This window comes from Ptychodera flava, chromosome 11, assembly GCF_041260155.1.
Source record: "Ptychodera flava strain L36383 chromosome 11, AS_Pfla_20210202, whole genome shotgun sequence".
Taxonomy (NCBI): Eukaryota; Metazoa; Hemichordata; class Enteropneusta; family Ptychoderidae; genus Ptychodera; species Ptychodera flava.
This window is the reverse complement of record NC_091938.1, coordinates 1,611,927-1,627,883: the sequence shown is the minus strand read 5'-3', so window position 1 is coordinate 1,627,883 and position 15,957 is coordinate 1,611,927. Positions and strand designations below refer to the sequence as shown.

The following is a 15,957-nucleotide window of genomic DNA, read 5'->3' as shown; positions in this document are numbered from 1 at the left end:
CTAGTTTTTCTAGCAACATTGCCGACTTTTATAATGGGCGTGTCCGTTTCGATTGCCGATTTTCAGAATCAGTTTATAGAACATACTCTTAGTTTACAATGTCGGGCTGGGAGGACCTCTCCTTCGGAACGCTACATTATTTGTGACTCTTCCATAATTCAACATCTAACTTTTTCTAGAATCCGGGGCGTGGCAGCGGAAGAAAAAAGATTGTTTCTAGAGCATTTGACCATTTACACAGTTTCATTATCATATTCAAGATATGCCTTGGGATTATTGCAGGCGGAATGTGTTGACTCGAGCCAGGTCGTACGAAATAGCCGCCTTAGAAGAACTAGAAGAGATTCACAACAAGTTCAAACAGACTTTCTTAGAAATTTGCCACGACTACAGGCTTCCATGTTTGGTAATTAGTCAGCCCCTTACGCCTGAAGTTCTCAAGAATATACTTAATCCAACGATTGATACAGAGACAGTCGGACCAGTAGATTTTCCACAAGCTTTTGACTTTGGAATTGCATGGGGTAGCTCACGCGATAGCGGCAGCCAGGGATTTTTAATAGACGGTTTCGAGGAGGAGGAACTTGAAAAAGCGTACTTCCCACCTGGTCAAGAACAACTAGAACAACGTCGAGTCTCACTCAAGACCTACACAAACTTCTTAATGCTTGTGAAACAGTGTGTGCTTATAATGCTCCGTTTGACTTACGAGCACTTGATATGATGAAAAGGGTGGACTTTGGAGTTACTTGTCTATGGTTCATGTCAGTTGTGTACATTATACTTCAGCCAGAACTTATTGATAAAGCTGAAAAAGGGGCGCTCGAAAGAACGGACCGTGGCAACATGAGAAGTCGCTTTGAAGATCTTGCAAACTTAATATGTTCAGGAACTGAGGGTACCACCTCATCCACATACGGCCGAAAAAGATGCAGTAAGTGAACATTACTTACGACAGTACATGATAAATACTTGCCAGGTGGGTGGAAGCGAGGTGGTAAACTGACACTTTCGGCTTTCAAGAAATTAAGACTTTTTCCATGGTACTTATTGAATAACTTTCGTAAATACTTACGTTAGTACTTACGTAGTACTTGACAAGTACCATGGACAGGAACTTACGTAGTACTTGACAAGTACCATGGGCAGGAACTTACGTAGTACTTGACAAGTACCATGGACAGGAACTTACGAAGTTCTAATAACATTTTCCTCCGGCTCCCAACTATTGAAACTTTCTGGATAACCTTTCCATTTTATCAGATAATATTTCTTTCCTCTAATTTTTTTCGTCTTCAAAATTCGTTCTACTCTGTACAGCTCGTCGCGTTCTGAAGGTGCGCTCTGAAGTTCATCGGAGTAGAAAGTGCCAAGTATTTCCTCTCCATTCAGATCTTTTATTTTGTAAACTGGTGGCGTTCCTAGTCCAGCTGCATACACCACTTTTGAAACTACGAAAATCTCCTCTGTCCAATTTGGTAAATATCCTTTCTTAAAAGTGGTCTTGTATTTTGTAATTCGAACCCGTTCTCCCGGCTTGAATTCAGGGTTAACTCCCCCGGCTGCCAACTCAGGACCGAATAGTGTATAAAATGCCTGCCAATCGTTCTCCTCTGTTACGTCCCTGGGTTTCATTTTGATACTTCCGTGAACGGTGTTGTTGTAATTCTCGAGAAGTTCTGGTAGAATAGAAAGCCATTCACGTGTCTGTTATATGTGAAGTATTTCCACATCATCGTCTTAAGAGTCCGATTAAAACGTTCAACGACGCTAGCTTTTTTGTCACTGTAGGTGTGAAACCAGTGAATTCCCGCCTCCTCCAACCACCCCTGCATTTTTCGATTAGTAAATTCCCGCCCCTCATCTGTCTGAAGTTTGTCGGGCCTTCTCCCGGATTTCTTAATCACGTCTTGTAGCGCCTGTAACGTATCATCAGCCGTTTTTGACTGTATCGGCCTGGCCCAGGCATATTTACTGAGTACATCGATTACTGTTAGCATGTATCGAATGTTACGGTTCTCTTTTGCGAACGGGGGAGGGAATTCCACGAGATCCGCTTGCCATTGAGAGTCTATCGATGTTACAAAAACGCGCCGGCCGCCCGTAGCATGAGAACGAGGTACCGGTTTATGTAGATTATAAGTTAGCTGAGTTTTTAACCACTCCTGCACCTCTTTCTTGGTCACTTTCAGTCCGCTGGCCCGTGCTGCGTCATACAATTTTTGTACACCTCCAAAACCAGTTTTCGGGTTGTAATATAATTCTCTAAGAGTTCCTTCGGTGTTGTCACCTTCGGCTTCAGCTTCCATAATTGCTATATTATACGAATAATTTTATGTCGTACGGAGGGCATCTATATAGTACCAAAATCGGCGGCCACCGGACCCTCTATAAATCTCATACTATACGGATGCCGTAAACGAAATACTAGTTTACTGAATGGTCTACTTTTCAATTGCTTGATTAGGCCCACGGCTTCCTGTTCTGACACCTCCATTCCATATTCTTTTATAATATTTTGTTGTCTATCTTGTTCGGTGTGTAAAATAGTACTAACATCTGTATGTTTTCCCTGAATGGTTTACTAATACTAGTATATTGTTGAGTCAGAACCCAGACAGATAATCCGTCATGTCTTGCGCTGAAACCAAGTTGGACTAAAACGTTACTGCGCTTCTTCATATCTTTGGACGAGGCGCAGTCATCGAGGATTATTAAAGTGTTCGTTCCAGCCCATTCTTTATGCACGTAGGTTAGTGTATCATCCACTGCATCGAGTCCGACTGGAAATATAACACATTATCATCGGTGAAAATGAATCTTCTATTATACGCTTTATTATTCATAAATGTTGGGCAAATGAATATCACATATTCGAATTTCCTTAAGTACGGACCGGTGAGGAGGTCCAACATAAATTCTGTTTTGCCAGAATATGTCGGTCCAGTTATAATCATGTTGAATGGTGGGGTTACGTATATTGACATTTCCTCTGGATCTATATACTGTAAATTAATGAATCTCTTCTAGTTCTTTTAAGTTACTGGTTCGAGTTAGATGAAACCCAGTCACATCGACAGCATCTGAATGAACTATATAGTTAGTGACTTTATTCCAGTACCTACAATAGTAATGAATATTGCTAAAGATAACAAACCAATTTTACCATATTCGTGAATAGGGTCTACGCTGGTCGTAGATGCTGCCCGTTCCGGGGAGGGGAGGGGAGGGGACCGAATCCGAGTCGTGTCATTGTGAGGTGACTCTCCGGGCTCGTCCTGCCACTTCACAGGATCCCCCCCCTCCTCCCCTCCTTCCATCTCATGTATAGCACTTTCTCGAACTCCGTGTTTATATCACCGTTCACCCCGAAGGACATAGATTCTGTTGCGTATTGCAATTCATTATTATAACCCGAGATTGCCGGGCCCGAAAGAATGACCATCTCAGACGGTAAGAGAAGTAAATTGGGTGAGACTGCCATATCAAGTTTGACACCAGTATTCATTATTGTGTCTTGATATCGCCTATAACTAATTACTTTGTCGGTATTGCGAATTTCATCTTCGAGCAGAACGCCGAATTCTTTTCGGACTTGCTGTGCACTGCCAGTATCACCACTATGGTACTACGAATATTTGCTTGTGCGCCAAGTATGCAATATACGTAGGCTTCAAGGCTTTCATTGAGGCGAGGCGAGACCGGCCTTTGTTAGTCCCGAGTCTCCCTTCAGAGGAATGAAACTATTGTATTGTCCCTCCGATCCATCATTTCGGAAGAAATAATAGTGTGGTCTGTCTTTGTCGGGCAGTACATGTTTTTTCTTTCCAAAAATGGTATGTGTATAGAAAACACCTCCGTCGGCGGAGAGGAAAAAGTCCCGACCGTTGTATATCGCTTTTGGCTGTCGAACAGGCCCACGATTAGTGTAATATTCATATCCATAACCAAGACCTTTATTTTGACCTTTTCGATAACGAAAGTCGGACTTCGTTGGACTTATATTTCCAAATTCTGTACAGAGAAGTTCATATTGGACGAGATTGTACGGATTGTCGCCCGCTTTGAAGGTGGGGGTATCGTCTGGAAGTGCAACGCCCATTTCGTGAAGGATCCTACGTATTGTAAAATATACATAAAACGGCAGAATGATCGTATTTGTGGCGGAAATTTCTTATCGAAGAGATGGGCGAATGATATACCACAACCAGTAGTGCTGCACCATACGGCGAAATTCAGTTGCTGGTCCCAGTATTTCATGTTTGGCCCGCCCAGCCAGACATTACTTTCTTTCGCTGTTCGATGAGTGATTACGTTATCTTTAAATATATCTCGAGGATGAAAAGTAAATTTATCTGTCGGCGTTACATATATTTCTAAGTCCATGAGAATAGGTTTTATTCCCCCGTCCGGTTTGGAAGGGGGGTATCAGCATGCTGTACTGTCGGTACGCTCGTCTTATTCAATTGAAAAGCAACTGGGAATAAGTCTGTACTCATTATTCGTGTTTCTATATACATATAGATTTAAATGGAGGAGAATTTTCCCGGAATCCCTGTCGGAATCCCTATCGGTACGGTTCCATTAGGGTTACTAACATTCCAGACTATGTTAATACTTTATTTCGGATTCAGGTTTAAACGAATTTTTTATTTTTACTAAGAATAGATAACATACTGCAAACAATGGAGAATTTAATAAAGACATCGGCAGCGACAAATACGCGTTCCGAAGGGGCTTCGGTGCCTTCGGTGCCTTCGGACGCTCGATCCATAATAGAAACAAAGCGTGAAAAAATACTCTGTGTCATCGCAAGTGGTCAAAGTAAGTTATTTTTTGGTAAGGAGATTTCAGTTGCTGACGTAGAAAAATGGGGAGATGAAACAGTGAATAAAGCATTTAAAGTTTATGAAGCGAAATACAGTTCTCTTATAAGTGATACCATCACTCAAAGTTTCATAGATCTAGGAGCCCGCGCAATTAGTCAGGTAGTTCCAATCGATGATCGAGATAACTATGCCACTGATCTTAAAAAGGATTTTATTCTAAACAGTGAAATAAAACGATTATCAGGACGGATAGCGTACACGTGGGGGCCCGTGATTGCTCTAATTTCCACCGGTTTAATTACAGGTAAACATTTAAATTTTAAAAAAATCGGGTTTAATATAGTACCTGAAATAAATGGATTCAACTTCGCAAACGATTCCGTCAGAAGCCCCGCCGACGGAGCCCACACCGCAAACGACTCCGTCAGGGACGACCTTCCCTACGCCACAGCGCAACATAGAGAAAGTGACGTTACCGCCGAAGCATCCAGGGAGGGTTGCTGCGGGCAAGAAATTAGCGGAATGGAACAGGCAAAACAAGGAGAAGAAACTAAAAGCAATGGAGAGGGAGGGGGGGGAGGGGAGTGATGCGGTAGCAGACCTACCGCCTACAATGAAAGAACAGTGTGATAATAATTCACGCTGGTATAATAAATGTTATCTTGTTTTAGGAATTGTGGGAGTTTCATTGACTGCATTAGGACTATATTGGGGGCGTGCTCGACATACCCCCTGTCCCATTCGAAAAGATCCTCCCCAGAAAGCGAAAAAAACAGAGCATGTAGCAGCTCCCTCCGGAACAGTTCCGACAGGGTTCCGAGAGGAGGGGAAGGGGAGGGGGAGGGGGAGGGGGAGGGGGTGTTCCAGCTCCTCTACATTGTATGAGATGGATTAACTCCCCATATTTTTATTTTTATTTTTTATTTTATATACTAGTCAGCAATCATGGATATTAAAACAGTTGTAAACACAATGTATGATGGTATTGTAATCGCAGGACTTGCGATGGGATATCTTATGATCTCCAACAAATTTCTGAAAATAGAGATTGGCGATCCAAGTCGTCCAAATTTGACTCGATTGGCAAAATTAGGCGGTGCGACTGCTGCCGCGGTTGCGACCAAAGATCTCCTTGAACAGAAAAATATTATTCCTGCAGAACCTTATACTGTGTAATGGGCACCTTCGGAATAATAATAATAATATTCATCGAACACTTATACTTAGTAATATATACAACGTACAACAATGATCATTTGGATTGAAAGCCAAACAGGTGAACCAGTCACTGTTAATTTTTACCCTTGCATTGACACGACACAGTTTACGAAGATAAGACTGCTAGAGTGCGGACTATATAATTCATGGCATAACATAACATCGACGAATAATGTAATAAAATATCAAGAAGGTGACCAACCAAAGAAGACTAAATCAATACGTCCAGGTAACTACAATATCGATACGTTAAACAAAGCAATCGGGTTGAAGCAAAAAATTAATTTTGAAAAACATCTGCCGACAAACCACGTTCTTCTAACTTTGGCTAAAGATGTTAAAGTTTATTTCAATGCTACAGGTAGCTTCGCCAACGTCGTTGGCTTTTTCAGATAAGCCAGAGGACAACCCAGTTATAAAAAGTACTATGAGTCCGAAGAAAGTGGATTTCTTAACAGTCACTAAATATATAGTTCATTCAGATGTAGTCGATGTTACTGGAAATTATGTTTCATTTGGTTCGGGTGCCTCCGGAGGATACATACAGGGGAAAGTATCGAACTGTTTACAAATACTTCCCATCCGGGATACGAGAGAAATAAGTGAAAAGGTTACTTACGATTTTAAAAACGGAGCAATTTCTATGCCATTGAGAAAAGGGGGAGATTACATGAATTCAATGCGTATCTGGATAACAGATCAGGATGGGAACATGATCGATTTCAATAACTGGCCAATTAGCTTTTGTATTGAATTATTGTAGTCCCGAAGCGGGGCCGGTGTAACCCTATCGGAAGATAAACCATCCCACGGCCAATCCTCCAGCAATATAGATCATCTCATATTTCTTTTGCTCAGGACTGGGTTGATAATAATCTGAGAATTGAACTGCCCCTTCCGTTCCGATAGGGGAACGGCTTTGCACCGCTTCTGCTTCTTCCAGGATTTCTGCATCTGTATCTCTTAATTCTGCCGCAGCATGTGCGTCCTTTGCTTGATTTTCTCTTTCCCAGTCAGCCTGTAGTAATCTTTTTTCTGACCAGACGTTGCGATCATGTTCAAATTTTTCTAATGCTTTATCATGTCGGACCTTCTCTTCAATAAGAGCATCACCATTACCGGAAAGCTTTTGTCCGATAATATTTCCTCCTGTGAATGCCGTTGCATTTAATACAGCACCGAGAACTGTCATTCCTATAGCTGAAGCCATGACTGTGTATTGTATATTACAAGGTATTATTTTAATTTTCACTGTATATAGGTCCCTACGGAGTATGTCTGATCCAAGTGGCTTCGGTCTAGGTACAATTCGTATGCAAAATCTTGAGCTTGAAGATCTGAGTGATGTTAAAGTTAATAATAATACTAAGATGGCTGCTAATCATAATAAGGATTACGTCCTTCGTTATAAAGACCGCGAAAAATATTTCGTTTTAGCCAATGCCGCGGCGCCACCCCACGAGCATGCTGTAGAATTTTCCGAACTTAAAGACATTGATGAAACTGTAATTGACGCCACAAAGGCTTCGAATGATTCTACTCCTTTTGCTCTGACATGGGATTCGGTTAGTCAGAAATTCATGCCTTATAATGTGCCGCGTAACATCTTAGATATATTGGATAGTGAAATTGCGGGTGAGTTGCTGAACCACCAGGAACTCCGAATGTGATTTATTTTGATAGCAATGTAAACAAATATAAATTGTTAGATTTTCGTAGTTGGCTTACTCCTACGAAATCCATACATTGCACTTCTTGGTATACCAATTCACCTTAAAATTAGTCCTCTTAATACAATAATGAAGGCAGATAATACACTAAGAAGGTGGATAAACGAGGGGGAGAATTATTGCTCGTATACAGCTAGCGGAGTTCCAGTTAGATTATTTTGGGACACAACTTTAAAGAAACTGGGTCTTAAAAGTGTCGGTGATGAGGCAGCTGTTCTCACTTTACAGACTGTAAATCAACAGATGACTGATAATATGAAAATACTTCAACATGGTACAGTTCTCATTAGATGTGTAAAGTTAGCTACTGGAGATGAATTTGACGATTTGGTTGGATATTATGCTATGAAAACAGATAACAGAACAACTTGTGATATTATCATAAGTATTGATAAAGATCGGGGAGGGGAAATGAGTATTGAATGTTTTGTTGGTGGGAATAGAATAGAGAACGACTTAGGAACTACATTTGTACGTAAGAGATAAAAGAGTGAACACTTTAGATATCAGTACCATTCATCTGAAACGTCTCATATTATTTGAAGTAATGGTCTTCCGTCACATTTTAAGTTCAGAGGAAATTACTAAAATTTTATCTATCAGGTGAACAAGTTCGCACCGATAGGAACTTCGTGTTCAACATCAGCTAGACTCCGCGACCGGCCGGCCGGACTGACAACGGGGCTCCTTTATATAGGCTAGTTTGATGATGATGACTCACACGGAATTTCCCGTACATGTATAAACATGTTGTGTGTGACTCAGAAGGGAATTTCCCGCTTAGTTCAGGCTGCGCCAAACCCCTGTTGCGCATGCGTGAGTTCGTATATAGGTCAGGGTCACACTTTAGTTACATGGATGGTTAATTTTTCCTTCGCTTCATGTAGATAAATGAATAAAATGGGTGTAAAATTCTTACTTAATCCCAGTTGTCCACGCTTTCTTTACTACTATGGTGAAACAGATAAGTTTATTTTCAGCTGCTATATATGCATGGATTTTACTGACAGAGTGCAGAAGGCATACTACTGACAATGATAGCAGTAACATGGGAGCATGTATCATTATCAACATGTATCAATGCAAACAGTTACAGGTTATTGCTGACTTTTTTGCCAACCTTCAATCCTTTTCAAAAGCAATTTGTGAAAACAAACATTACCCACTGTGTAAGACTCATATTTTGGATTTATTATGAATTGGACTTGGACATAGTATTGCCATGCATGGTAGCTGCATGTCCCACAACAAACTGCAACCATTTACCAAATTGTAAAAATAGACATCAAACAGGTCCAATGATCATTATCATTCAAGGTCACTATGAAATTTACCAGGTCCAAGGAATATATCAAAAATGACAAAGGCAATGGGGTCATCTTGAACCACAAAATAGTGTTGATACCAGGTGTCCGGAATGGGTAAGCGTACCCTGCCGGCTAGCTGCACCTGTCAAGATTGACCCAAAGCGACAAATCCATTGTTCTTTGGTGACTTCACCAAATTACTTTTGTGAGTCAAAATTTGGTATGCTGTCACTCATCATTTGAGAAACAGACAGGTCATATTTTGATACAACATCTCCGTACATGTATCTACCGTAGAACTTCTTAAATGATTTCACTAATCTACATTCTGAGAATCCTTGCCTCACTAACTTTTGAGCTAATAGGTTGTGTCTAACTCGAAAGTCTTCATATGAATTGCATGCTCTACTGTATCTCAGGAGTTGTGAAATATACTCACCATAAGCTGGAGATGATGGTATATTGCTTGACAAAAAGCGAAGGTTTATGATTTCAAAATTGAAATTGTCTCATTTGTCATACAGCCTAGTATATAGTGTATTTTGTCTAATTTCAAAAAATATGTCTAGGTATGATGCGAGTCCACACTTTCAGTTGTTTCTTTTATTTCTAAATCTGGGTAGATGTGGTGTAGATAATTGGATATACCAGGATTGTTTCAACTGATGAGATCATCAATATATGTGGGTATTGTTAAATAGCCTGGCAATCCTTTAAAACCCAGATTTCAGAAGTGATTGCATGAACTCTGCTTCATATGAATACAAAAATAAGTCTGCAAGAAGTGGGGCGCAGTTTGTGCCCATGGGAATGCGTATGGTTTGCTTGAAATCAAGACTTACCTTTTGAGTATGTTACAAACGTCAGTTTTATCACTAGCATCATGAAGGCTTTCCCTCAAATCATCACACCTTTATTTCAGAGATAATATGTTAAAAAATAAATCAAAATTACTTTATTTTTCAAACAGTAAAAGTAATATTTAAAATAAAGCCATGCAATACAACTAGCATAGGAAATGCTGCAGCTTCTGTTTTTTAGGGCAATTTGTATGACAAGTTAAGAAAACCAAAGTTACAGCATTGCAAAGATCAGGTGAGATTTTTTATGTATGAGCATTTCAGGTGTATGCATGGTGGTTAGAAACGGATGCGCTATTTTGCGGGTTGCGGGCTGCGGGTTGCGGGTTGCGGGCTGCGGGTTGCGGGCATGAAAAAATGTGTGATTTTTGGTATCATTTTCGCTAGTAGATAGAATAAATGCTAAAATAGTATCTAGATGTATTTGTTTATGGAATAAAAGCCGTGAACTTCTTGAATAATGCCGTTATTTTAGCTTACATCTGGTAAAGCACCACCAACGTCAGAATAGTCCATTTCCCATCCAACATTCGCCGTTGCACAGCGCACTGCCAATCGAAAGCTTTCGAATGACTGAACACGGATGAGTAATAATGTGAACACAAGTCAGACAACAACTCACTATTTTAACTTTTTATGTTATAATAGGACGAATAGTTTAAAAGTAAATTTCGGATTGTTGACAGCACAGATGAACAGGGAGATGAACTTCGGTTCGTTGAAACTCGACATGCCTATAAATACTTTGTTACTTTTTCATAGAATGCCATGCCCTTCTCACATTGCAAATTAGTTCAACCGCCGATAAAAGCACAATTTTCAGAATCGTTTTCAATGCCGTTTAAAATTATTTTATTGTGGTGAACACGATAATAGTCCTAGGAAACTTTTCATAGTCACGCTGGATCAAATGCATATGGAGCGACTATCATGCTGCAGGTGCAAGTCATAGAATATGTTCATGATATTAGGAGATACACAATTATTGAGAGCTGCAGAACACAAACTCATCCAAAAATATTCCTATTAGATCGATTCCTGAAAATAAGTCAACGCACCGACGTGTTTTTCCCGCTGAAATTCTCGCGTAAAATGTTAGCGGAATGTCGTTCTCTGTGGTCGTGACCTCGGTTGAACCGAAACGGCAAAGTAAGCTAAGTCCATTGTCGTACGTCTTTTTCTTTTTAAAGATTTCATGAAAAATACACGGCATTTAAATACACAACACTTCTACGCTTTTTGAAGTAAAATCTTTCCTTACACATTGCATTTAAGTAGGCATTGTTTAATTTTCTGTATGTGTTGCCCTAGAACCGAATTGTGAATAGATGCATTACAAAGAATTTACTTCCTATGGCCTGATACTAGAAATGTAACAATTTTCATTCCGTGATAAGTGGCGACATTTCCGAGGCGCGAATTTTTTTTGTCAGTCTGGTATTATTTCTCACTCAAATCCATGGCAAGAAAGAAAAGTGATTTCAGATCCCAAATATTTGTGATGGCAGGCAGCTCGGAACAAATAAATTGGTCCTCGGAATCGCCGCTTTTAGTTTAGCAGATTTTGATTTTTTTCAGAAACATGACGTATTTTCACCCACTTGGTATGGTCTGTTATAGCATCTTTAGTCCAAAAAATCAATTTACAGCATATATGTTTTCAACAGCCTTCAAATGTACAGTATTATGTTAAAATACACAATATGGAATATGTTGTGTTTCATTAATGTTAACCATCTTGACCTGATGTTGAAAATATGGACTTGGCAGGAAAAGGGATACTTTACGATAGACCTGATCATGATTATTGATAATAGACACCTTCTAAAGGTTTTATTTCTTATATACTAAATGCCATATTACATATATTAGAAATCTAGCCATAATTCTAAAAACCCGCAGCCCGCAACCCGCAACCCGCAGCCCGCAACCCGCAACCCGCAGCCCGCACTTTAGCAGATACCGGTTAGATTTGGTCTGGTACAGGAACACTTCCTACACACTTCCCTGTCACTGAGTACAGTATGGGGGCGCTGTACAACTGTATACCCGGGTGACTTAATAGGGAGTTGGTACTTGACACAAGGGGAGCACGGTGCATAAATAGACTACTCTCGGTTTAAAATTTACAAAAACTTTGTTTCACCTACCTGTCCACTGGACAAGTTAAAAATAACAAGTCATCGTTGATGACACATTCCCCACTTGTTAATGGGTACTTTGATTACAGGTCCTCAGAGAGGATAGAGTCCTCTTCATAAGGTCTGTGATAAAAATACTTTTGAATAAATTCACTTCATACATGTCTGAGTTATGGTTCAGGACATGAAAAAATCATAATAAAATGGCCACATGGCGGCCATATTGGATCGTATCACAAAACAATAAATGTGCATATGTATGACACAGGTAAATGTCCTTGTACCAAGTTTGAATAAAATCGGTTGAGACATCATTGCCTGAGTTATGGCTTTGTACATGAACAAATCATAACAAAATGGCCGCACAGCAGCCATTTTAGATCGTATCACAAAACAAATTAATGTGCTTATGTATGACATTGGTCAATCTCCTTGTATCAACTTTATATAAATTCGCTTGATACATGTCTGAGTTATGGTTCCGGACATGAAAAAATGTAACAAAATGGCCACATGGCGGCCACATTGGATCGTATCACAAAACATATCAATGTGCATGTGTATGACATAGGTCAATGTCCTTGTACCAACTTTGAATAAAATCGGTTGAGATGAGATATGCATGAGTTATGGTTCTGTAAAATCGTAACAAAATGGCTGCATGGCGGCCATTTTGGATCGTATAACAAAACAAATCGATGTGCATAGCTATGACATTAATCAATGTTCTTGTATGACATTGGTCAATCTCCTTGTATCAACTTTATATAAATTCGCTTGATACATGTCTGAGTTATGGTTCCGGACATGAAAAAATCGAAACAAAATGGCCACATGGCGGCCATTTTGGATCGTATAACAAAACAAATCGATGTGCATAGCTATGACATTAATCAATGTTCTTGTACCAAGTTTGAATAAAATTGATTGAAACATGCCTGAGTTATAGCTCTGTACATGAAAAATTGTAATAAAATGGCCGCCTGGCAGCCATATTGGATCCAATCACAAAATAAACCAGATATGAACTGTAAATGCTCACGTGTTTCATTATATATTGCAGTTATGTGTAAATTTGAACCTTTGCCACATGATTGCAACTTCATTGAAAGTATTATGATCAACATAATGAACATAATTCACCACAGATTAACTCTATAGGTCATTAAGTATTGAAATATGTAATTAGCTGAAAAAAATATTAATTTCTTTGACTGCAGTTGTCATTGTATCACCACTTTCTATAGCAAGTGTTATTGCCTTTGGTCAAGTCCTTCAAACTATATATTCCAAACTTTGAAAGCTCATTAGATATTCAAACTATAAATAAGCTGACATGAAAACTTAAATGCAAAATGACTTTCAATATTGATATAACCTGGTATAATCATCAATGTACATAGCATGTTATGCCAATTTTGATCAAATAAATCCAAGTATATATCCCTAATTAGGAATAGGCTGAAGCAAAAATGCTTAATGCCTTTCAATAAAGTTAGCCTACGTGATAGTATCTTTAATGTACATAGCAAGTTTCATCAATTTTGGTCATGTAAATTCAAATATATATCCCTAATTTCAAAAATTCATTAAATATGCAAATTAGGAGCTGGATGAAGTTAAAATGCTTAATGACTTTCAATAATGTCGTATCATAGTATCTTTAATGTACATAGCAAGTTTCGTCAACTTTGGTCTTGTCAATACAGAAAAATATCCCTGATTATGAAAGTTCATTAAATATGCAAATAAGGAATTTGCTAAACTTCAAATGCTTAATGACTGTCAATAATGTTCTATTATAGTATCTTTAATGTACATAGCCAGTTTCATCAACTTTGGTCTCGTCAATTCAGATAAATACCCCTAATTAGGAAAGTTCATAAAATATGCAAATTAGGATTTGGATGAAGTAAAATGCTTAATGACTTTCGATAACGTTAAATCATAGTATCTTCAATATGCATACCAAGTTTTGTCAATTTTGATCAAGTAAATCCAGATATATACTCCTAATTAGGAAATTTCATTAAACATGCAAATTAGTAATTATCTTTCAGGTCACCCCTTAATATCTTTCAAAGCTGATATATCTTGGTGTGATCAACATTTGTAGCGAATTTCATCAAATTGTGTGCAGTCGTTGTCAATATATATCAGTTTTTCTAAAATCATTAATTATGCAAATGAGCAAAAAGTAAGCAAGCCACACCCACCAAAAACTAATCAGTTCTTGCCATTTGCAAATTGAATCTATGTACCAGATTTGATTCTGATCTGATGAGCCGTTTTTGAGATATTGAGTACACAGACAGACAGACAGACAGACAGACAGACAGACAGACACACAGACAGACAGACATCGCTGCGACATATGCCCACGTGTGTCAACACGTGAGCAAAAAATTGACCTGCATATGTATGACATAGGTCTATGTCCTTGTACCAAGTTTCAATAAAATCGGTTGAGATAAGATATGCCTGAGTTATGGCTCTGCATATGAAAAAATCGAGAAAAAATTGCCCTACGGCGACCCTATTGGATTGTATCACAAAACAAATTCACGTGCATATCTATGTCATTGCTCAATGTCCTTGTACCACCTATGAATAAAATCTGTTGAAACATGCCTGAGTAATGGCTCTGTACATGAAAAAATCGTAATAAAATGGCCGCCTGGCAGCCATTTTGGATCGTATCACAAAACAAATCAATGTGCATCTGTATGACATATGAAGTAATCCTTGTACCAAGTTTGAATGAAATCGCTGCAGGCATCTCTGAGATATCTTTGTGAATGGACAGACGGACGCACGCATATGGCATGCATGGACATATCCAAACCTATAAGTCCCCCGGACGGTGTCCATGGGGACTAAACTGTACATGTCCTAGTCCACAAAATACCTGTCCACAAACAATCATTCTGTTTATTCTTAGAAAATGTACCAAAGTAAACCCATCCGAGAAAACAGCTAGTCTAACGAAATAAAAGCTATTCTGTGTAGCACCCCTTTAGATAGGTTGGCAACCATATTGAACAGTCTCAAATAATCTTGGTGTTCTATGATAGCTGATATTACTGGGAAAATGTTAACTCTGTTGAGTGACACCAGACCGTTCATTGTTGTTAATCTGGTTGACTGTCAAAAGCATCTTCAACAGTGTGATTTTGAATATTCCAATATGTCTGCCTCCTATCAACAGTGTTGAAATGATCATCCATTTTTTTGTTTTTGATCTTTGAATGTCAAGATCAATGTTTTTTCTCAATTTAATTAAGTTGCATGGATTGAAATTTTCACATGTATGGTAGAGGAAAAGATTGAAATTCTGATTGAGGGCTGAAAATTCCACCTGTCCACTTGGACAAGTACTTTTCAAAACTGCCTGTCCAAGGCCTCGAAGTACCTATCCAGCACAAGCAGACAAGCGTTATTTCGACCCCTGAAATCTGTTAACAAAATCGACATTATTCCGGAATCGGGCTAGGAGTGGATCGATAATTACAAAGAGGGGAATTTTCTTACTTGAGAAGAACATTTCCTTGGATAATCTCCAGATTCTTTAATATTGACAAATCAGCTTGGCTAAGTTTTGAATCTGTAACTGCGACATAACCTGTCACAATTCTGATTGTCTTCAAAATTTCTATCTTTTGGTCAGGTACAGCTATAAAACCTCCTGGGTCACTGAAACAAAACAGTTGTCATAAAATCAATGAAAAACAAAGTCATGTAACTGGATTGTTGTGTTACTGAATGAAAGTCAATACAATATGCTAATTAGTATGTGTCAAAATTCAGAATGGGCCTCTACCGGCACAAATAATCTGGACACATTCAGTTGTATCATAAAAAAATTGCACATG

The 15,957-nt window shown here is 38.9% G+C and overlaps 1 protein-coding gene across 1 annotated transcript in view; it reads right to left on the bottom strand.

Annotated features, from left to right (window-relative positions):
- The window catches only part of LOC139143239 (epidermal growth factor receptor-like), a 167,603-nt gene that overhangs the window by 84,247 nt on the left and 67,399 nt on the right, over positions 1-15,957 (bottom strand). Inside the window, exons 3-4 of the mRNA XM_070713384.1 lie at positions 15,617-15,778; positions 9,927-9,995 (exon numbers count right to left, since the gene is read on the bottom strand). Coding sequence (XP_070569485.1) covers positions 9,927-9,995; positions 15,617-15,778 — 231 coding nt within the window. The remainder of the gene's footprint in view (positions 1-9,926; positions 9,996-15,616; positions 15,779-15,957) is intronic.